The 23,828-nt window shown below is 43.0% G+C and overlaps 5 protein-coding genes across 5 annotated transcripts; all 5 read right to left on the bottom strand.

Moving 5' to 3' along the window:
* Positions 1-1,979: 1,979 nt before the first annotated feature.
* KEX2_1 (pheromone processing endoprotease) lies at positions 1,980-4,318 on the bottom strand (the record flags this gene model as incomplete). The annotated part of the gene is made up of 5 exons (XM_064824091.1): positions 1,980-3,038; positions 3,104-3,775; positions 3,837-3,918; positions 3,982-4,101; positions 4,155-4,318. 5 exons carry the CDS (start codon positions 4,316-4,318, stop codon positions 1,980-1,982), a joined length of 2,097 nt encoding a protein of 698 aa, XP_064677027.1.
* Positions 4,319-5,916: 1,598 nt separating this feature from the next.
* Positions 5,917-7,155, bottom strand: ATC70_004790 (uncharacterized protein; the record flags this gene model as incomplete). The annotated part of the gene is made up of 1 exon (XM_064824090.1): positions 5,917-7,155. One exon carries the CDS (start codon positions 7,153-7,155, stop codon positions 5,917-5,919), a length of 1,239 nt encoding a protein of 412 aa, XP_064677026.1.
* Positions 7,156-7,248: 93 nt separating this feature from the next.
* Positions 7,249-9,939, bottom strand: ATC70_004789 (uncharacterized protein; the record flags this gene model as incomplete). Its single annotated transcript, XM_064824089.1, has 1 exon — positions 7,249-9,939. One exon carries the CDS (start codon positions 9,937-9,939, stop codon positions 7,249-7,251), a length of 2,691 nt encoding a protein of 896 aa, XP_064677025.1.
* A 69-nt stretch (positions 9,940-10,008) lies between these two features.
* On the bottom strand, positions 10,009-11,309 carry ATC70_004788 (uncharacterized protein; the record flags this gene model as incomplete). Its single annotated transcript, XM_064824088.1, has 2 exons — positions 10,009-10,814; positions 10,907-11,309. The coding sequence occupies 2 exons, from the start codon at positions 11,307-11,309 to the stop codon at positions 10,009-10,011; spliced, it is 1,209 nt and encodes a 402-aa protein (XP_064677024.1).
* Positions 11,310-13,856: 2,547 nt separating this feature from the next.
* On the bottom strand, positions 13,857-22,803 carry ATC70_004787 (uncharacterized protein; the record flags this gene model as incomplete). The annotated part of the gene is made up of 17 exons (XM_064824087.1): positions 13,857-14,139; positions 14,198-15,774; positions 15,833-16,113; positions 16,181-16,400; positions 16,464-16,652; positions 16,719-16,834; positions 16,893-17,193; positions 17,251-18,037; positions 18,094-18,361; positions 18,414-18,576; positions 18,632-19,201; positions 19,257-20,549; positions 20,607-21,817; positions 21,883-22,423; positions 22,484-22,566; positions 22,631-22,694; positions 22,750-22,803. The coding sequence occupies 17 exons, from the start codon at positions 22,801-22,803 to the stop codon at positions 13,857-13,859; spliced, it is 8,001 nt and encodes a 2,666-aa protein (XP_064677023.1).
* Positions 22,804-23,828: the final 1,025 nt, after the last annotated feature.

Here is a 23,828-nt window from a genome sequence, read left to right as displayed (position 1 = left end):
ATATGTCGTAACCAACCACACATCACTAATCACTATCACTAATCACTAATATATATACTGGAAAACTATGAAAAAAAATAGACAAGCCAATCATATCCACTATTGAGAGCCGGGCAAAGGTGAATAAAGCTACCGGCAAAGCCTGCAATGGGGAGGGGGTTCGGAGGAGGGGCTCAGCCTCTCCACCAAGAACATAATAATGCATCTAATTCAACACTGGATAACATTGATTTATAGGGGAGGTTTACCTTAGCGAAGCAAAGGTGTAAAGCCTATGACAACTAAGCATCTAATCCAACATTGGGTAGCATTGAGTTATAGAGGGTTATACCGTAGCAAATCAAAAGTGCAAAGCCATGGTAATCAGGCGTCTAATCCAACACTTGGTAATATTGATTTATATGAGGGCTGGATTGCAGCGAAGCGAAGGTTCAAAACCATAGTATCTAGTAAGCAGCAAATTCGAGTTTTTATTTCCATTGCTAATAAGCTTACCGGCAACATAACGCAACAAAATTTGCATGAATTAGCTTTAACAAAATCAATATGCCTCTTATTCGAATTAAAAATTGCGCAAGCTACAGAACTGCCTTTCTAATAAGTTCCAACTACCAAAGATGTGATTTATGCCGTGTATTTAAACTCTATAAAGCAATACATAACCAAATTTGACAGCTTTCAAGCCTTCATATCTTGGCATGTAGATCTTTATGAGCCACCAGAATGACGCCAAACAATTGTACTTGAGTAGTAGTAACTTCCTGACATCTTTGCTCAACTTTTTCGGCAAAAAAAAACATGGCCAAAAATCGACCAAAAACCATGAGGGGTACCTCATGGTTTTCATCAAAAATCAAACGATCGCATTTTTCACCTTGAAAATGAAGACTTTTACTATGGTATATATTGGATCAAAATGTTTCTCTCGATCCAAGGCCACCTCTGAAACTACTTTTATGAGGTGTTCATATGCAAAATTTCGACATTTTGGCCAAAAACCTTGTCCCAGATCTTTTGGGATTGCTTATTAAGTTCAGTTAAAACATGTATCTTACTTGGCATTATTGGAAGCGCCTTGAAAAGTACTCCAAGAGTGTATTAGGAAGCGTAGGGTGATCATCACAGTTTATATAGTCAAATACCTTAAAATAGATTAAAGAAGTCGTAAAAAGACAAAATCCGTCCAATCTTAAGCAGAAAAAAATAAATGGAGTTTGAATGAATTTTGGCGGCGGCATTGCTGCTGGCTGACCTAAATGTCTTTCTGTTGATGGCAATGATGATTGCGATGCTGATTAATTGGGGATCATGAATTTGAAAGAACAATCGATTAGCTTGAATTCTTTTTTATTTGGTTTTATTGCGAGTTTTTCCCTATATAGGTGTCTTTTGCAATGATAATCTCTCAAAAATCGCTGTAGATCTCATAAAAGTCCTGTGTTTACGCATGGTCAGCTCTGTGTCGCCATCTCAAGAGCAGCATCCGCGAATGGGCATCACTGTTCTGCCGCCAGAAAATGCGACTCGTACGGAGGATGTAGTGAACCAGAAGTCTTATAATAACGTAAATGCTGCATAAAAAATATTGATTTGGTTATAGCAAAGGACACTGTTGATTGGCTAGTTATTAGCTGTTCAACTTGATATTTTGAAGCGTATGGAAAGTAGGTGGTAAATTACATAACATTATCGTTAACCATACTATTTTCCTTGCATTCTATATTTAATAACGTTAGTCTGGATATTGATGATTCATGGGCTGCGAAACATGTCTGCAGTAAGATTTTGCTGAAAATGGACAATCTAAGCAAATAATAATAATAATAATAATAATAAAAACATAAAAAAAAAAAAAAAAACTATGAATACTCATTTATTTAATTTCAAGAATCATAAGTAATATTTGGCTATACTGAACTATTGTAGCTATGATTATTTCTTATTCATTAATCAATTGAACCTTGACTTTATACGTAGATTCAACGAGGATGGTGCTTTTTGCGACTGTTGCCTTGCATCGTGGAAACACTATGCTCTGTCTGATCAAACGATCTTTTCTTGGATTTCTCGTTATTAGACCTTGACGCCATATTTGTTGGGATAAAGTAGTTTGGATTGTTGTAATAGGGATCACGCATATCGTATTTGCTGCTATTATTGTTACCGTTCTCCTCTCCACCACCATTTGACGCATTTTGAGATAGCTTGATGGCCGTTATAGTTGCCGCTATAGTTGTATTGCTCGTTGAAAAGTTAACGTGAGCATTGTAAGATACGTGATCAGATGATGGCGTCATGTTCACAGCTTGAGATAATTCACTGGCATTGGGCCTGGCTAGGGTGTCTTGTTGAGTAGGGATTGCTGTCTGTTTGATGGATGTAGCTATATTGTTTGTAGAGGGGTTGATATGTGCAATGTTTGGTATATAATGAGATGGTGGTGGTGTTATTTTCACAGGTTGAGCCGATTTGTCAGCCAAGGGCTTGGCCCCGGTATGTTGATTATATGAAGCCGTATTCTCTTTGATGGGTGTAGCTGTAGGTGGCGACAAGGGTGGAGATGGGTTGTTTCTCTCGCATGTTTGGCCACTTGATGTTTGATTTGTGTCCTGCGATACTTTAGAAACGCTTGCGTTGATATTGTTGATAGATACTGTGGTAGTGTCAGGCATCTCATCTTTCGTTGGTGTGACATGAGGAGGAGAGATGGGATCGTCATGAGTTGAAGTTGTGCTTGCTTCAGTTAAAGGCATCAAAGGTTGTTCAACTGAAGGAGGTAGTGAGAATGAAGGACATGCAGCAGTTGACTCTTTAGGTGTTGCCACTGTAGGTCTAGGCAAGTGTGATGAGGCTTGCGCAGAGGTTGATGCAAAGAACTCTCCAGCTGTTGTGGCCACTGACACTGATACTGTGGTAACATTACTCAATTCAGAAAGCACTCGTTTGGGTCCCATTCTAGATGCTGATGATGTAGATGATTTAGGTGACTTTTGTGATTTGGGTGCTGCCGCTGAGAATGGTGTTCCTAAATGTGAAGGCTACAAAAGATGTACGCCGTTAGTTTGGTGGGCACTTTTAAGCAGCTTGTTGGCGCAACACCTACCATAATATTCTCTTTTACTGATTTAGCGTAAGCGAGAAACTTTTCTGTGATACGCTCTTTTAAATTTAAAGGCTTGCTCTTGGGGGCGATCTCGTTGACAATGAACTTGATGGAGTCTTGTACGGTTGGGGTTTTGCCCAGCAACTTGACATCTTCCTCCGAACAATTGGGTGGAAGTGGATTCAGGCGCACGTAGTTCTTTTTGTCCATATCGTAGACCCATTGATACGTGAAACCAAGATCTGTCATGTGAAAGTTTTTGAGATAGTCCAGAAGGAGTTTTTCCTTGAATAGCTTCTGCAAGACACGTAATACTTGATCAGTGCTGCTGTTGTTGCCTTCATACACTCTCAGTAATGCTCTGAAGATAGCACTTTCAGCGTTAAGCAGGTAATTACAGCCGGCTAAAGATAAAATACAGATGTGTCGAAAAGTGTCAGCACCGTATGCTCGAAAATTGCTTCTGTTGTCATTGAATGCTCTATCCATGCAGAACTCGATATATTCTCCAGAGATAAAACTCTTGTGAATAAACTTTGGACAACCAAAAGCCAAGAGCTCAGGGTCCTCAGAGACGACAGCATCCACCTTGCCTGTCTTTGCCAAGTATGTCAGTTGAGCACTAGTTTCGCATGGTGCTACAATGCATTTAATCTTCTTTTCCATCAATTTCTGCAGAGTAAAGTCAGTAAAAGATATAAACCATCCAAAAAAAAAAGGGGAGAATACTTACTGTAATAGTGGCAATGGCCATGTCTTCTGAGATGGTTACTGGTCCCAGGTGGCTACCACTGTTTAATGCAGCTTGACGGGCTCTAAATCCAAATACATGATCAATGACAATGATATGGTTACTTGATTGCACTACCAAAACTTACTTGCGACATTCATTATTCATGCTTTGCTTGAAAGAGAGAGGAAGACCGCCAAAGACCACAATAGGTGTTACACCATTTTCTTCAAGCAATTGAGTAAATTCCAGCAAATAGTCGTTATATCTGCAGGGAAATCTTGTTAATATAAGATCAACGGAATAGATATTAATACTTACGAATTGGCGGAATGATTCCATACAGGCTCCAAAGCAGTACGGGAAGCTCCATCAAGAAGAAAGTAATCACCATCAATGGCAACAGTTTTACCTTTGTATTCTGAGAATTTGATGGTTCTTTGATTACGGTCAATTGATTGCAAAAGTACGCCAATGCTTGTCATGGTGAGAAAGTGTTTCAATGTAAGCTTATATTCTTTTTTGTTTTGTATTTATGATTTAATGAGTGATAAATGAGAAAACAAGTGTGTAGCTTGGATATGAAAAAGTAAAGAAGACAATGAAAAAGCTTAAAGCAAAGTAGACAGTTGTATATCAATGCATATATTTTTCGCGTTTTGTAGTGACGTCTGCATCCCATACTGTGCAATAGTTCAGTGCTCAGATCAGCCATTACGCCAAGCACACACACATGTATTGGCTCTATATACTTGATGCTTGAAACGCCACTCCTTTAAATTAGATTATCGGCAAGCCACCGCGTCCGACCTCTCCAATATATTGCCTTTTGGGGGGGGGGAATACATACAAAGCAAGAACGTCTTGAACATGAATTTGATCTGTTGATTGACCTTGATTAACCTTGATTAACCTTGATTAACCTTGATGCTAGGACTCATACATTGCATTTCTTGGGTTGACACTAGCACAAATAGTTAAACCGCAACTGCATTCATTCGTTCCTGATTTGCAGCTCACATTCTTATTACATGAGACATTATGCAATATATGAATGCAATATATGAATGCAATAAAGATGTAGAGGATACCTAAATGCATTCTATAATCTAGAAAATGCAACCTTTATTTTAAAACTAGAACAGCTTATTTTTGACACCAAATGCGCTCTTGGTATCGTACCTGCAGTGTATATTTACGTCAATAAAGGGTTGCTACTAGTAGATGTTGCGCTAATCTCTGTGCATTGCCTGTTGATGCTCAAAAATATGCAAAACACGGCAAAATTTGGATGCATTTGAGCAGTGGTTTCTGGCGGTAGAAGCCGTTTCAAGCTGTCAAAATAGCCCCAAATAATTGCTCTCATCTAGCATTTACTTGCTGATATCTTTGCTCAACTTTTTTTAGGACCCAAAAAACATGGCCAAAAATCGACCAAAAAGCATGAGATACCCCTCATGGTCTTCATTGAAAATCAAACGATCGCGTTTTTGACCTTGATAATGAAGGCTTTTACTATGGTATATTATGAATCAAAATGTTTCTCTCGATCTAAAGCAACCTCTGAAACCACTTTTGCGAGGCCTATATATGCAAAACCTTGACATTTTGGCCAAAAACCGCTTTTCATATTTTCTTGAATTGCTCGATAAATTCAGTCAAAACATTTATTTTACTCGGCACCATTGGAAACGCCTTGAAACGTACTCCAAGAATGTATTAGGAAGTACTTTTTTTGTAGGGGAGTTGTACTCCATTTTTTATTTAAAGTCCTCTAAATGTCATGATGAGGGAAGAAGAAGACTGGATATATTTTTAAAGGCAAGGAAATGAAAAAGGGAAGCAAGGAAGTGGAATACGACCATAAAATACGTGGGGGTACATACTTACAAATCAAACTGTAATTCCGATTCCAAGCGAGACAGAGAACGGGCAATAGATGTGTTAACGTTGAGGGTGACAAAAGGGACATGGTCGAAGATGGAGCGCCAGTGGGCTTGCCATATACAGAGTAGACTGGTAGCGAAAACTTGGTAAACGGTAAGCTCTGGAAAAGGTAAGGAGGCAGAGCGAGTGGGTTCAGCTATGGATAGAGTTTGAATGCCGTGGAGGAATGGGAGAAGGACGTCGTCGGTGATCGGTGTGTGGGATAGGTATGTAGTGGCAAGGAACCGCCATACAGCGAGTTTGAGAGGACAAGTAAAGAAGAAATGTTGGATATCCTCCGGGCTCTGGGCCAAACAGAGAGGACACGAAGGTGAAGGGTGAGTTGTGGGGATGAAGTGGTGGAGGATCGATTTGGAGGGAATTTTTCGATGGATAAGTCTATACCATACAGTTCGGGATTGAAGGAAAATAGGTAGTTTCCAAAAGAGGCGCCATTGGGATGGGAAAAGAGGTGAGGTGAGGTGTTGATGGTGGGCATTTCGGTGGAAACCAAGTGTTTGTAGTATTGAATACTGTTGAGTGGCACTGTTGGAGGTAGTGGTGTTATAGGTTTGATAAGACGGCGAATGAGTGGGCGGATGTTGTGGGGGTTGGCACCAAAGGAGGCACTGGTAAATGAATGGCGAGGGGCCTGACGGCAGAGAGCGAGAAAGAATGGTTGGAGGTAGATTTGGCCTTCCTCAATCCAACGGGCAACTCGATGAGATATTCTTGGATAATGGCAAAACTCAAGGAAGGTCCAGTTTCTAAGACGGATCACTTGTAAGTCGAAGTCAAAGGTAAACACATCTATTGCGAGCAGTTTCTGGACGGCGTGATGTCGGTCAAACAGTTGATCTGGAGCTGTGAAAGAAGAGAAATGGGGGTGAGTAGAAGGGAGGGTGTGTAAGATAATTTCAAGGAAAGGTAATGATAAACCTGTATGAAAATCTAAGTGACAGGTTGTGAAGGAGCGAGGTATTCGATCCATGGTGGTAATGACATTGGTGAGTATGTTAAGGAAAGCTTGGTGTGGGCTGGGTCGATGTTGGAACCAGATGGTTTGTCGAGCAGTAGGAAAGAGTAAGTAGTAAAAGTAATCAGAGAAAGCGGTTGAGTGGAAATACCATTGCAAGGTGTACTGGAGTGGAATGTTTGGGGTGGTGTATGTCGGTAATAGTGGTGAATGACAGGTGGCTAAAATGAGAGGGCAAATCCAGCGCCATTGGAGAGCTTGTTGTTGGACAATGGGATCTAAAACTTGGAGGCCGCCATGACGGCGAGGCTGTTGAAGGGTTCTAAAGGATAGTTTGGGGAAGATACGAAAGTTAATGAAGGAGGACCCAAGGCTGCGTAAGGAGAGTAATTGAGCTTTAGTGAAAATAAAGTTGCGCATGACATGCCAGAGTTTCGAGAAAATGAGTGTGTTGAGAACGGTTGCTCTTCCACGAATGGAGAGGTTCCGTTGGGAGTGAATATGGATGCATTGTTAGATATTGTTGTAGAGTTGTTGGAGAGCGAGGTTGCGTTGGGATAAACTAGAGCATATGGGATAGCCAAGATATGTTACTGGATCAGGAGAGGTGCGGTCATGCATTTGGTGGATTTGGTGTGTAGCAAGAAACTCGCGCCAATCTGGTTGTGGGTGTCCAGAGAGCGAAATGGCTATAGTTTTCCTGTAATTTAGTAGTGCATTCGGTGCTTTCATGTATGTATTGATAGAGTCCTGCAGAAGAAGGAAATCCGAAAAGTTCTTCAAATAGACTAATGTGTCATCTGCATAGGCTAGAATTTTGTACTTAATTGGATTGCAATGGGTGGGAGAGACTGAAGGAGTGTTGCGAGGAGAGGCTGGCGGAGAGGATGAGTTGGTGAGGCTTTCGGTTAGATCGTCTATGTCAACAGTAGGTGATGGATGTGGTGGGGCTTCTTGTTGTACATGGAAACCCTCAAAAGTAGGGTTCTGTTGAATGGAGCGGAGGAAAGGGTCAAAAGCAATGTTGAAAAGGAGGGGACTGAGTGGATCATCTTGGCGAAGGTCTCTTTCTTGAGGAAGAGGTGCCGTGGTGATGTGGCCATTAATGTTGATCTGAATGTTAGTGGAGAAGAAAAGTGAGATGATACAGTGTGTTAAAGATTGTGGAATACCAAATTGGAGCATAATGTGTTGAAGATATTCGGGATGAATACGATCATATGCTTTTTCTTGATCCAAAAGAAGAGCAATGGTGAATGAATGGTTGGTAGTAGCTAGGAGTTTGGTGGTCTGTAATGTGAAGCCGTGCTCGTCAATGAAGCGGTTCGGCATAAATACAAGTTGTTGGGGGCTGATTAATTGTTGCATATGTGGCATCAGACGCTGGTTGAGCAGGCGTGTGAAGATTTTGGCATCGCAGCTGATTAACGAGATGGGACGAAAATTCCTCAGGTCTGTGAGATCGCCCTTTTTAGGGAGCAGGCACATGCAAGTAGCGAGCCAGCTGTCGGGAACGATGCCGAGGGTAAGAGCCTCCTTGAAGACGGCATGGGCAAGTTGGGCTGTTTGTTGGTGGGATAGTAGCACCGCTAGGATTTCATAGGGTAGGCCATCCGTACTTGGGCTGCTATGGTTGGGCGACCGCTGTGCACCAGTCATAATCTCGTCGATGGTAAATGGCGTCTCCAAGGTGGGTTGGCTGTTTACTGGGATCTGTGCTGAGGCAGGGATGGTGTTGCAGAGTTCAGAGATGCTGGTATAATCTATGGAGTCAGTAGTATATAGCTTACGATAAAAACATACTGCAGCATCCTGCATAGTCTCTGCCGTATCGCAGATGGAGTGGGTGTCTGGATGTTGGAGAGCTAACATGGTGCGTTGAATTTGTCTAGTGGCGATTGTGCGTTTGAGGTATCCGGCAGACGTTTCACCCTGTTCACGCCACATTTTACCCGCACGAATGGTTTGTTGGATGGAGATCTCCTGTTGCAGATCGCTGATGAGTTTCTCGATAACGGGTAATCGTTCTCGGAGAATGGTTGGTTGATTCTGATATCGTTTGAACAACTGGTTGCGTTTCCTTTGAAACCGTTTGAGCTGTCGGTTGCGCCAAGAGCTGTGGCGGCGACCAATGCGACGGGCAATGGTTTTCACTACGGCCTTGAGTGCATCCCATTGTGCTTGAGGGGAAGTACCTGGTTCCTGGAAGAACTGATCTAACGCCTGGTGGATTTCGGTGACGAAGTACTCGTTCTTTGCTAGCTGGGGATTAGCTCGCCAAAGTCCAGTACCCTGTTGAGAGGAGGAGAATTGAAAGGTGGTATTGAGGATGGCATGATCAGTCCATTGGGAGCACATAAAATCAATGGAGGACGAGTGTAGTTGTTGAAATAGCGTTGGTGAGCAGTAGACATAATCGATGGTCGACCGTGAGGTCCCGCGACGGAATGTTGGTAAAAGTGGCCCATCATGTTTTGAATGGGTACATTCGATGAGGTAATTGCTGAGTAAGTCATGCCAGCGATGTTGAGCCAGCATGGCATAGTGGTGGTGGGGTTGATCTGACTGTATAGGGGGAGAGAAAGAATCAGTAGTATAGTTGGTATTGTCAATGGCATAAGAGGTAGCATGATAATTAAAGTCACCTAGTATAATCAGAGATTCACGATCCACTGCAATCGTGGAAGGTTCCTCGGTAGACATTGGAGGTGGTTGGATGTCAATGGTGATGGGAAAGGTGTCCAGAGCCCAGGTATCGGGGTGAAAGAGTGGAATGGTAAGCAGTTGTGAATAAAAGTGGGCTCTGGACGACGCCGTGGCAGGAGCATAAATATTAACGAGTGTGATGGGTGAAAAGAGTGCATTACAGTGTGTTACCTGACACACTATAATTCGGTCACCAAGGGTAACGTTGAGCGGTTGGATGATGATTTTTGGGTTGAGGGAGACAATACCGCAGTGGGATGTCCAGATGCTGGTGTTGGTTTGAAATTGCATATTCAATCGTTCACGGACTGATTCGGTAGCATGGGTTTCTTGGAAGCATAGAATGTCATATTTCAGTTCAGGATTACGAAGGAATCGTACAAATTCGGAACTGGTGGTTGGGTTGGAGAGCTTACTGAGACTTGGACAATTGAGTGAGCCTATCTTAATAGTTGATCTATAATCTGTCATAGGTGGGTTAGTAGCATAGTGTGTCATAGAGGGGGGCATAAGGGTGGGGATTCATATAGTTACTAATTAGGTCACGGGGGCTGAAGTCTCGTCAGCTCAGATAGTGGTGGTGTTAGTGGTGTTTGCCTCGCCCATGGTGAGGTCTTGTTCAGCGGCGGTGGGTGTAGTATTGGTTTGTTGACGCTTGTAAGCTGGAACATAAGCTGGTTTGATGGACTTAGCTAGTTGGGCATACTCGTCTTCAGGAATGAAGTGTTGTTTAAAGCAGAAGAAGCGGGCCACTGCCAACTGGTGATGCGGATCCTTCAAACGCCCGATGATGACCTTCCATCGAGCAAGGAAAAGGCGGCGACATTCGGCAGCCAGGAAAGCAGGGTCAGAGTCAGTATATCTGGGGCCACGCAACGTGGTAGTATCCATGGGGTCGAATTGGATAGGTGCCAACTCGTACTTGGTCAATTGGGCTTCCAAGGATGGGATGTAGTCTATGTGGACGAGAAGGCCACAAACATGACGGTCGGGGAAATGGATATCCAAGATTCGCTTGTTGTGGATGCCCATAGCATGGAAGTTATCCCTCATTTGGCTAATGGGCGAAGGGCCACGGTTGGGAATGTAGACAAATCGGTAACCATGGTGGGGTGAAACGACCGAAAATTGACGAGCAGCAGTAAGACTGGCATCGTTAACATTAAGGTTGAGAGGTTGAGGCCTCTTTCGAGGTATGGTTTTAGCTTTGGGACGTTTGACGGCAGAAGGGTCCGCTTGTTTCTTGGCGACGTCGGCAAAAGAAGGTTGGGCCACAGTAGTTGAAGGAGGTGAGGCAGCAGTCGATTCAGGGGCAGGGAAGGTTTGCGGAGCTTGCTGTGATTCAAGTTGACGAATCCGTTGCTGAGCATCCTCTAATTATTTTTTTGGTGTGATCCAAGGAGGAACGAAGGGCCCATGTTCTCCTGGATGAGAGCTTGCATCTCAGAGATTTGGGATGCTTGACTATCGAGGCGGGCGTAAATGTCCTTGAGATAGTCAGGGAGATTGGGCACGGAGTGAATGTTGAGGTCACTCAGTGAAAGAGGGGAAGGTTGAGTAGGGATCGTCGTGGTTGAAGCTATGTTGGGCACGGCTACGGGAGGAATAGCGTTGGCAGCAGGTGGTAGGGTGTTCTCGGCCATGGCTTTGGTAATGGAACGGGTGAGTCGGGTTGTAGCTGTTAACTTGGGACGAAGACTAACAGATGAGGGAAGAGGGGTAAGTGTTTGTCTAGCTAACGTGGAGAGTCGACGTTTAGTGGAGACAGACGGGATGGTAGATGTTGTAAGGCAACTCTTGGCGGTTGTAGAGACTGGCTTGGGTGGAGGAGTGGGTGTTTTACTGCTTGGATTTGTTGGGGTTTTCATTTTATTTACTTCTGTTGTTATTATTTGTTTTATCGCGTTAATAGTGCTGTTTTCGGGGTTTGAAAGGCCCTAAAAACAATTTAGATGAAAGAAAGGTAAATTAGGAAGTATGGAGTGATTAGCACAATTCATATAGTCGAATCTGAAAAAGTAATTTAAAGAAGTCGAAAATCAAGCAAAATCCCTATTTCGGGCCAGTGAAAAAAGGGACGAAGCATTAACTGTTTTGGCTGCTGCTGCTGGCAATAACGGTAAATCCCTTCCTCATGAAGGCAACCGATGCCACCATGTCCACCTGCCTTCGGCTACCACTCATAGCACTACTTGTACACTCCTTCCGCCCACTCACACCATAGCAACTCTCTTTCAATCCCTCAATCAGTATTAAAGACACGTCCAACAATCCGGCAATTTAGAGGATCAGATATATTCTTCTTCCGTCATTCTACTTGACTCCACCTGAAATACCACCATCTCCCCAATCGCCTTTTTACATGGCATAGCCATCACCAAAGCTGTCTCTTCTCTGCGCTCCATTTACCTGCTTCTTACTAATTTCGTTCTGTACATCTTTTTACTACATGTACCTCGATCGCACAACGTCTTGGAGGTCCATGATCTTCCAGCACATAACATATCTTCATTTTCAGCACTTTTATTCATTCTACAACGCAAGTTACTTTTATAAAATACTATAACTGCCTTCTAGCTTCTTCCTTTCCCCACTACTGTTAGCTGTATACTCTCTTTTTCTCAATGGCGTAAGTTTTGGAAACTTGAAGTATCCCTGAATGCACGTAGTACTTGGTACCGAATCCTACACAACAAAATCACTACCAAAGAACTCCTTCACCTTCAGATGTCTGGCAAATTCACTCATCACTACACGGTTTGCCCATCAGCATCCGCCTGAAACGACTGCTTGCTTTCTCTTCTCAAGTCCCTTCAAATGCAATGTTTAGTCCACAGTACTCTGTACCTATATGTATTCAAATCTGCATACCCCCGATTTTTAGAAACTTAAAAACTTCATGAAGGATGGAAGTTGATCTTACAAGTATTTCGGTCGACCCGCATTATCAGGTGCAAGACTTCAAAAGAAAATAGCATGCCTAAAGCTAATAATTTATAATTTGCCAATTGCTTTCCATTGGCTTAAAAACATTTAGTGTTGCCTTCATAATGTTTAAAGGTTTTTTATTACTTGCTCCGCATAAACTATAGTAGTAAGGCTATAATCAAGCGGCAGGCGCAATTTTCTGTGATAATATATGTTTAGACAAATATATGAGAGGAGCCTTCATGATGAAAAGGGCATTGAGTTTGCCAGCTGGCCCTACAAGCCAGAATTTATTCAAATCCAGATTCATAGTCTGTTCCAGATTGGGCAAATCATGAAGATTTCGAACTCGATTGAGCTATTTTGGCAGATTCGACTATATAAAATATGATGATCACCCTGTGCTTCTTTAAGCTTTCTTGGAGTGCTTTTCAAAGCGCATCCGATGGTACCAAGTAAGACATATGTTTTAAATAAACTTATTGAACAATTCATGAAAATATTAAAAGAGGTTTCTGGTCAAAAAGTCAAAATTTTGCATATGAAAACCTCATAAAAGTAGTTTCAGAAGTTGCTTTGAATCGAGAGAAACATTTTGATTCAATATATACCATAGTAAAAGTCTTCATTATCAAGGTGAGAAAAGTGATCGTTTGATTTTCGATGAAAACCATGAGGGGTACCTCATGCTTTTTGGTCGATTTTTGGCCATGTTTTTTAGGTCCCCAAAAAGTTGAGCAAAGGTGTCAGAAAGTAACTGCTAGATAAGAATAATTGTTTGATGCTATTCTGAAGATCTAAAACGACCTTGAACGCGAGAAAACGCAGCTCAAATGCACTCAGATCTTGCTGTATTAGGCACACTCTTGACTAAAACGTGATAATATTTGTATGATAATTGCTCGTATATGAAATAGCTACGTGTATATGGATCCATAGCATCAGATCCGAGAATATTATGAGGGATTCTCATGTGTGAGTCGAGGGTTGAACTGAAAGTAGCAGTATTCTGATAAGATGAGCAAGGGCAATCGGGAGCGCAAACTACTGCTGCATGGATTGGCTCTCACTGAAGCGAAGCAAAGGTAAAGAGCTATCCGTAGCGTAGACAGATTCGTTACGAATAAAACAACTTTCCTTAAAAAAAAAGGTGACCGATGCTGTTGGAAGCTCAGGGGAAGGGGATTACGCATCGAAAGATTTTAGGCTTCAGTTTACGCGCTTTGAGGTATGCTCTAATATCTTACAGCTATAGTCGTTGTCAGATAATCGACCAAATGCAATTCCAATGCGAAATAAACCCTTTCCATCATATACAGTATATTATAGATGGTACATACCATTAAACAGTTGCAACGAGGCTTTATTCTTTGAGTCAACATTTCTTTCATCATACTCCATCAAGAATCAATCTTTGTGGAAAATGTCACAGGTATGGTAAAAAGGATTATAGTTATTAGACATTAATATGATTACTCTTGTATATTCTATCGCTGATCTGTAATGTAGCCAAGTAATCGACTGGCTAGTTTGGCGTTGATGCCAACGTTGGTCTTGATGGCACCAAAGGTAGGTTCACCCAAAGATGAAAATTTGAGGCTCTCCAATCCCCATTTCTGTGTTCTTTTGTTGGTGGATGCTGCTTGATTGACTGAACTGAATGCTGGTTCAGAGCATGCTGTCAACAGAATGCTTTTCACGGCTTCAATCACATCTTGATTCTGGCTGTTCACTACCATTTGATTCATTTTGGGCAACAAAGATTCGTACCTATCAAACACTATGAGTATCAATAGAAGCACAGCTTGTATAATGGACAACAACTTACACCAAGGCAAATACTTCTGGTACCGAGGTAGCTGCATCTGCCAACAGCGTATACAAGAACAATCGCTCAGACTCGTTTTCAGATGCATTCAGTAAAGTCACTAGAAGCGAAATCAGCAACAAGGCTGTACTGTTATCCGGTATCTCTAAAATATCAAATAAGCCAGAATGCGATGATCCGAAATCAATGGCATCCAATTCCACATCATTGATGCCTGCCAAGCGCAACAGCTCTCGCAAAGTATCATCCTTTGCAGCAAACGGCAGCAATCCAGCAAGATAACCCAATGTACTTGCTTCAATGTAGCCCTGATCCATAGGCCGTTTTGAATCAATTTCAAGGAAAGCTGTCAAGCATTGGAATATAACATCCTTGTTTTCACATTGCTTTAGTCCCTTGAGTAAGATGGCAGCCACGGCAAAAGAAAAGTAATTGTTGAAACAAACACCACAAGCATCGTCCAATTCATCCGCGATAGGGCTCAATTCAGCACGAGCATCTAGCAGCACTTCTTCAATGGATTTTTCTGCAAACAGCTTTCGAGAATCCAGAGCACGGAGCACCGATTGTAGGAATTGAACAGCGGTTTGGAAGGTAGCAGGATGACCTACTTGCACCAGGGCAATAGCTAACCAGAACAATTGCAATAAATAGCGAGAATCAGTGGGCAAGTTATCAATGATGTTGCTGAGACACATCATGATACTTGTAATTAGACTCGAGTCCGTCTCGTTAAAGATGGCCAAAGCACCTTTGAGTGCTACTAAGATCTGGTAAATGAGATCATCGTCCACTTCATCTTGAGCCAAACAACCCAGTGTCACGAACGACCTCGGCTGAATAGCAGGGTTAAAGTAAAAGGCCGTACTTGTCACTAGACCCATCCATCGGGCACGCCACATGTTGGCAATATCTACAGTCGGAGCACCGTAATTCAACGCATCCAGCAATAATCGCACAATATTCTGCAACGAGCTGAGATCGATGGTGTCTGCAAAATCAGTGGTTGTTTCCTGGGTTATAGTAAATGCGTTGGCATGCTGTTTCGTAAGACCAAACGAGACTCGGTTCTTGCTATCGCAGAGATCGTTCAACACAAAGTGCAACTTCTTGATGTTTTCATCGACCAAAGGTATGCCCATGGTGCACAGGGTATGAATGGTGTTGACCACTAGTTCGTGCACGGAAGATCGCATCAGAGTGGGCCCAGTGACGACCAGGATAGAAGCAATGTGGAATATCTCGGGTATATAAGGCATGACGGGCCCAGTGTTGTTAAAGGATAGCATCAGAATAAATCGCAGCAGGACGGCAATTTCGTTCCACGAGGGATGCTCAATCAATTGGCGACAGGGTTGAATGGACGTGCTCTCAATGACTCTTCTCATGCGACTGATGACCTTGCCACGGATGGATACGCTGGACATGGTAACCAACGTGTCTGCAATGATCTCGGCCTGCGTGGATCCAATGCCATTTTCCACCGAGTATTGGACAAAACAATCAATGACTAAATTGACGATATCATCGACCTCTGCAATCGTCTTCCAGACGCGTGCTTGAATGTGTTTATACAGCTAAAGATCAATGGAATGAGTAGGCGCCTCCTGCGAGTAGCAGCAGCACTGGACTTACCTGCACTCTCTTGACAGTGACATCAATCAACAGTCGAATCACATCTTTTGTCTTGGACATGTTCTTTTTGTGATCGTCAGGCGAATGTCGAGTAAACACAGCCAAATTTCTCAGCCAAGGCACAATGTAATCCAGCGTCAATTGTTGCATGGACTCACTCGACTTTGCAAATCCTACAAAGGCCTCATTCAAAAACTCTAATGTCAAGTGCAATTCGCTTTTTGCTAGACTTTCGCTGATGCTCACGATGAAATCGGAGCTGTTGGATGGGATACACAGATCTTTGAGTCGAGATAATGTGGAATTTAGTATGGATCAAATAACGCACGCAAACCGAGAGACATGTACCTTTTGCGTTCAGCAATTGATTGCCAATATCAAATCTGAATGATAAGCTTAGTGAGTAAAGCAAGTTGTAGGCGGCCAATCGAAGGCCAGGATCTTCGCTGCCGACATTCAATAACGCCATGTTCAACAGTCTTCCAGGCACATCGTTGGGACGAATGGCACGTTCATTGATGGAAGTGGGTTTGCATGTTTCATAACGCTGTTTGTTGTGACGAAGGTGCTACATATACAAGAGTACGTGAGTAATTGGCCAGTATAAAAAGAGAGTGTAGACATGACTCACGGCCAGCAAGACATCGCGTTTGGTAGATGAGAGCACCATGGTCGACTTTCCTCGGTCGTATTTGATGGAGATTTCTCCGCCGTGTTCAGGCTTCGAAGATGGCAATGCAACCATGTCTTCCAAATTAGATATATGATAGACATCTCTTAAAACAGCGTTCAAGTTGTACAAGATTTCTTGCTTCTTCATCTGAAATAAGAAGGTTAATTTCACTATTTGAATATTTTATCAGGCCACTTTTTTTTGAGTGCTTACAGTGATGACCTGCATGTGCTCTGGGCCAATTCTCACTGTTACTGGAATAGAGGATCTCAAATGTGTGATTCTGGTTACTGGAAGTATGGTCACACTGGCTTCTTTTTCCAGGTCAACTGTAGAAAAGCAAAACAAAGTTAGCATAGTAGCGCAAAGACATGTAAACACACTTACGGGTTTCCTTGGGCAGTTTCATCATGGAAGTAGCAATGTGCTCGTTCAATTCCACTAGGTTGGACGAAAAATGGGTTCGTTTGACAAGCTTGTTGACAATGGCTCTTGGCAATTTTCGGATATAACGTTGCAAATAAGTATTGGGATTGTACAGATGGAGTGACACCAAGTAATCGTTCATTTCACTGAATACCAGCTGGAAGAACTGAGTCAACCAATGAATCGGGATGGCTCTGATCGAACTAAACTCTGTTGTGTCAAACAGTAGCTCGAAGGGATTGTTCAAATAAGGTTCCATCACCTATATATATTCTCAATTGATGAGGTTTATACCACACATATATAGAAACACACTTACGCGCAACATGTAGTATACCAGCAACTCGAAATCCATTTCATCCGCATCAATAGCACGACAAACGATATAAAAGACAGGACGCCCACCTTTAGATGTACCACCCAAATAAAAGATATTCTGCGAACTAATGACCGAGAGATCACGGTATCCATTTCTGCGCATAAACTCGCTGTAATAGTGGTTGCTGTTGGCAATAGCATAGTTGCGAGCATAGGTCAATTCAGAATTGGGAATGTCAGAGGGTCTGCCCAGCTGTGCCAGCAGGTTGGACAGTCTATCCAATGTCTTTTTCCAGCCCAAGAGAGATTGTGTATCCAATCCATGTGTTTTGTTGAGCACTCTTCGGCCAGTCAAGTCCCTAGACATGCGCTCCAAATTATCAGACAGGTATTTGTGGAGTCGAACATATCCCGATTGATCCATGCGGACGGTGCCTTGGATATTGTGTGTGCTTTCCGGTGGCAATGTGGAGATAGACCTCAAGAAATGAGTGACCTTGTAAATGTTGCTTGTCAAGAAATCGTTCAGTACAATCATGTGTGTCTCCTTGGATCCAAACAAGACATTGTTGGCGAGATTTTGCATCACCCGAGTCGCTTGCAATAATATTTTGCGCGCATTGGGGCTTTTGGGTAATGCATGCTTGGCAAATCCAGCACTTTCAGGTGATAATATAGCGGGACCAAACAAGCGAAGAAACACAAAGCCGCCCACGGCAGTTGATTTAGCCTCTGGAAAGCGAGCACTAACAGCTTCACTGATCAGAGATAGTTCTTCTCGGAACACACTATTGGGATAAAGTGAGTGAGCAAGTGTGTCGTTTTACTCTGAAAGAAAACTTACCGTGGCGCACTTTCTACCGAGGAGCAAATGGCTTTTAAAAAGATCTCTGTTGCTTGTATCACATTTCGTTTATTTCGCATCACTTCATCTGCAGAGCCCACCTTCTGTGGATCTAGTTCCCAAGTGAGTTGGTCTTCGGGGAGAGCATTGATTTGCTCCATGGCAGGCTGCAATGTGATGCGAATGTAGTCCAGACAGGATAACTTGGCAAAAATAGAGAGGATTCGCGTTGCCATAGTTGTGCCTCTAAAGAGAGTCGCTTCTTGCTCTAAATCAAGAGGGTGAGTGGTATTGGATGGCGTGTATCCATGGTAACGTACCAGTCAGTGCGATCTCCTTTTGTACAACAGCTTTAAGCAATGGTACCACTTTGGCGCGCGATTCAAAGCAGATTAATAAAATCTCTGCAACGCCAGTGGTTTCTTGCGATGGACATACTTCGCACAAGGACATGACAATTTCCATATCAGCATCCACCAGCATCTACGCATCTTATGTCAGTATTTTGATTGGCATGCACACTGCATACACCACCTACATCAATCAGTTTCTCGTAGCGATCTGTCATGACACTCTCCGCCAACGTTTCAAACTCTGTGCCTTGATTCAGAATGTTGGTAAGCACCTGCATAAACGCCATTCGTGTTTCTTGATCGTCGTCGTAACCCATGGACAGCGAGTACTTGAGTCCTGCATCTACATTGGCGCTCAAAAGATGCGACATGGCTAAAATTGTCAGTTCTTTCATTTGCCCAATGTCCTGGTACAAGTCGCCATTGCCGTTCAGCCCTTTGATGGCAGCAGACTCTCGGCTGTGATTGATGAGATGGCTGTTGAGCGAACTGGTAATGGAAGTACTGATGCCCAGCTTACCCACGACATGGGCATCGCTTTCGCTCTGCTTGTATCGATCCAGGAGTTTGCGAAAGAAGCCAAAGTATTTCAGAAACAACTTGCTCTTGATCTGAGATATATCTGCAGGTCTCACTGCTTCAGAGGGCTGCAGCGGCAGTTGCTGCAACAGACTGACCACCGCTTTTAAACAAGCTTGATCCAGATCTTTTTGCAGTCGGTCCATGTGCTGTCCTGTCTCCACTGGTTTACGCAACTAGACAGGGCATTAGACTAGCTGCACACAAGCCTAATGACACATCACCACTTACCAGAGCAAAATCGCTTGTCCATTCCACGCATATCTCCAAAAGCTTATTTCTCAACCTCATTTCATCCCTAATGACAATGTGCTCCTTCTTCTGCATGACGGCCTCAATTAGCAGACACATTTTGATCTTGATGCGAAGTGTGATGTAGGTGTTGGGCAGTCTATTGAGATAGTCTGCAAATTGGTGTATCAGGGTGCTGAAATCAATGTTCAACAAGCAATCACCAGGATTGACAAGTCGGTCTAGAATGAGTCGAAGCACAAGCACCGATTGCTCTACAAACAGTTTGTTCTGAGGGCTGCGAATAGCATCTCCATTAGCGTCAAAGCACTTCACCATGTAGGCCTCCAAGTGTCGGAAGAGAATCATATACAAGGCGGGCGAGAGATCGTTGCCCAAAGTGTCCTTGATGCCCTCGGATATATAGACGTTTTCGGAGACAAGCATGTCTGTCATTTCGCTGATGAAACGATCTACCATGATGATGGGCTGATTTGGTGAAGAGACGCGTCGAGATGGCTGCTGTTGCTCCATGGCCCACATACCAGGATCAATGTCGTCTAAACAACAACCACCCAGTGCTGCTAAAAACCCAGTGAAGTTCTGCCATTCAATAGCCTTGTCTTCATACATGTCTAACTGTTGCTGCAGTTTGGTTGCTGTACCAGCCATCGGTGCTGACGATGTGTTGGCTCGTGCCTTTTCCAAGTTGTTACTGTTGTTATTATTATTGGCTGCTCCACGGGGCAATGGCAGCTTCTTCAAGTTGCTATTGCTGTTATTAGCAGCATTGGATGCACCGTTGCTATTGTTGGAAGATGCCACTAGTGTCGATGCCGAGTTCATGGATCCGTTGGCGAGTGAGCTGTTGGTGCTGTCCATCGACATGTCATCTGCCGCGTCATCCGACAGTCTGCTCATCAGCAGTGTCAATTGTTTCCAGCGTTTCCAAGCTTCTTCCCATGCAGCCATATTGCCAGGAGTGTGCTGAGGGAGCATGCGCAGGTACTTTCTGATTCGCTTTTGCTGTGCTTTGCGTCCAATGAACTTATGGTCATCCGCAGCGAGTTCCTCGTAGACCTTGAGATTGCAAGCAATAGTCACTGATTTCACCTCCCCACCTTCATCCAAATCCACCATCCTTGCTTCTTTGCATAGTAGTCCAATGCATTGAGATGCATCATCACAGACTTCCTTGGTGCCAGAGCACAAGGACACTAACAAGGCGATTTCAAGCGCAACAGATGCCTGCAGTCTCTCACGCATATTGGCATATTCAGGAGCCAACAAGTGCTAAGAAAACAATTCATCAGAAAACCCAGCATGTGTCATTCAGGTGGCCCAACTTACTTGGTTGCTTTTCAAAAAGACGTTTCTAGATTTCAGCAGTTTGATCAGCAATTGCAACAACGCCCTGAGGTTGTCGTCATTGGACTTGGTTTCCAGCATTTGTCGTGCCAAGTTGAGGATCACAGGCGAGGAAATTCTCCAAAAATTGACAGCGAGCTGATTGGGAGGGCCCCACTCCTTGACAACATCCGCTTGATGGAGCTTGACGAGCAGTTCCAGTGCGCCCTGTCTGATTCGCTGTACCGGGTGCTGAAAGAGCGTCGCCAAACCAACCATACATGCACTGTTCTCTTCCACACGATTTGCATTGTTACCAAGGATGGCCAGTTTGGTATCCAATCGATACAGTCGAAGCATGTCCAACAGCAATTCGACTCGGTTGTTATGGTTGCTGTGTGTTTCCTTCTTTTTGCTGCTGGGTGAGCTGTTGAGATCCATGTGAATTGTCTGCAAAAAGAGCTTTCGTAAGGGTGTGCATAGTCCGTTGTACAGGGAGGCAATGGTGGGGTTCCAAGCAAGATGGTTGTCGTCCTCTGTGATGATCAGACAGGTTTTCACAAGGGCCAATTTAAATAGTATCGGCACATTGTCTTGTATGCATGAAGGGATGATGTTCAGCAGTGTTTCCTCAGGATGAAGGCGTATGCGAGATAATAGAAAGTCAGTGGTCAGTGTTTGCTGATCAATGGTGTAACCCAACATGGCCAACGTCGATTCAGAGCTGGGCGGTTTGGAGAAATCCCACACCTTGTCCTTGAGATCCACTTCAATGTCGGCTGCAATGGCTCTAAGAACAGACTCGTTGTTGGGAGGCACGTACGTTGCTGCCTTGCTGAGATCGACATAACATACAGCAGCAATGTCCACGTTTCTTGTTGTCTGTAGTGATTTCTTCAGTAAGCTTAAGAAATTGGCTCGTCTGTTGTGTATGGGGGCTGTGTCCAGGAACGCCTGCATCAGTAGTTCAGGTGACAGTACAAGCAAGATGGTTTGCAATGGCCAAAGCACTGCCTTTTTTCTCGAGTTGTCAGCAGTTGAACTGCACATGTCAAAAAGCACTTCTGATCCAGATAATAGACGAGCATCACTAGCACATACCTGTGCAAATTGGGATGGGTATTCTTCGATCCACTTCCATATTGCTTTTCGCATCATCTTGGAAAACAGTAATTTGCCTTCCTGTCTCATATGCAGGTAGTATGGGCTTAGTTCTAGATATACGCCGAGTTTAGCAAGATCCCCCGAACATGTATAATGTGCGTGCGCATGTGTGTACCTGAGAATATAGTGTGGAGTCTTTCTCTTGTCAAACAGCTACACTCTAGCATTCGAATTTCAGGAGGAATTTTGTCTGCAGTTCCATTGATTGAATCCAAACTGAGCACAGCGTTCTTTATTTTGGCATAACAAGCGTCCCAATTGCTTGCGCTGATGTAGTATAAAATGCGAGAGGAGGCCTTGTAAATGTCAGTGAGTAAACTCAATTTGATCTGCTCGTAGGTGTATCCGTTTTCGCTTTCGCTGAAATCAATAAATGGTATAGGCGTATTGTTTTGCTCCATGTTGGTGGACTCCTCGATCAAATGAAATTGTGTGATATATCGACTCATCAGTACCAGCATGAAGGTGACTAACGCGGCGTCTAATGGCGGTGGTATCACATTCAATTCGTTTATTGGTGTATCTTTGTTCTTCTCCTTTTCCAGATCGCGACAGTACTGCCAATGATGCTGCATACATGCAGATAAGAGTCGCAGAACAAACAGCTTGGATTGCATGATTTCAACTGGGACATTTTGCTCGTAAATTTGATGGGTCTATTGTTTGTCTTTTTCGATCAGTAGAATGTCATTGCATACATAGGTCTGTGCTGTTACCTTGGACACACTTTCCAATACATAGCCCAATGTGTTGGCAACAATGGATAGTTTGTATTTGGATAGTTCAATGATGGCCGCAACTGTAATTCAAAATGCGAGGTTTAGGTATCAGGAAATATGCTAAGATTCATTGCTGCAAATTACCTGTTTGTTTGACAATGGGATCTTGCTCGACGACCTCGATCTTTCTGCCGCTTTTGTAGGGTAACTATAAGAACTGCTGTGAATATCGACCATGCTGTTCTCGATCCATGTCTACTAACTCGAACTGATACTCGGTGAACCAAGTTACCGATCAGTTTGGCACTCGTTTTCATATGTTTTTTATGGTATTACAGAGGAGAAAGAAAGCGAGACACTGTGTGAAAAAAAGGACCTTCTCAAAATAGGAGGAGGAAAAGATGATTATAAAGAAAGAGACTAAACAGGACGGCGAGATGGAACGCGCTGGTAAAATAAGAAAAAAAGAAAAAGAAAGAAAAGGAGGTCCAAAACAAGCAGCATGTATAAAATTTAAATTTATATATAATAAGGATCACAAAAGTGTCCTAAAGTTTAATGTTGTATTGTTTTAATGATATGCTCGGAATCGAAGAATAACTGGCTCACTTCCAAAAAAAAAAAAACAAAAAAAGGCACCACTGTTGTGTAATCTTGCACGGATCAACTATTGCCGCCCAGAGAGTTAACATTTGTTTAAAAGGCAGGTGTTGTACAAATTTAAATTGGGCACCACATATCATCAAATGTTTATCATGACAAACCTCAAATAAATGGTAGAAAGCTATCACCGCTGTAAACCGCTTGTTTTCGTCGATTCTGGGGCTGTGTATGAAAGTGATGTGCTATTGAAACGAGGCAATACTACGTAGACAACAGTTCAAAATTAGGCATAATGTGCCAGATGATTGTCTTTCTTGCGTTACATTATCTGTCGAATGATTAGAAAGGCAAAGAGTCTATTTTTCGACATTTTTAGATTGGTAATAAAAGATTAGACTAACTCTGTGTAGGCTCTTGGATTCAGTTGTCATTAGTTTATATACAGGGTATCTTACGAGTGAGGACAGCGATCTCTCAAATTCGAGACATCTTGCTCCATAAAAAAAAAAAAAAAAAAAAAAAAAAAATAGTGTCCATGTTACATGATGAAGAGATGCCCTGGTACATCTAATTAACGTACATATGGGACCAATGGTTTTCTAGGCCTTTGCCAACAAGAAGCCTGCATACATGCAAATGTCAGTCCATTTCTTCAAATACCATACAATAGGATAAACACCTTTTGACATCGCCACGGCCTTTCCCGAATGCCAAATTCTGAATCTAGATGCGTGGCATG

The sequence above is a fragment of the Mucor velutinosus genome (genome assembly GCF_035048745.1).
Source record: "Mucor velutinosus strain NIH1002 chromosome Unknown tig00001542, whole genome shotgun sequence".
NCBI lineage: Eukaryota > Fungi > Mucoromycota > Mucoromycetes > Mucorales > Mucoraceae > Mucor > Mucor velutinosus.
The sequence above is the reverse complement of the archived record's forward strand: the minus strand, read 5'-3'. Positions and strand labels throughout refer to the sequence as shown.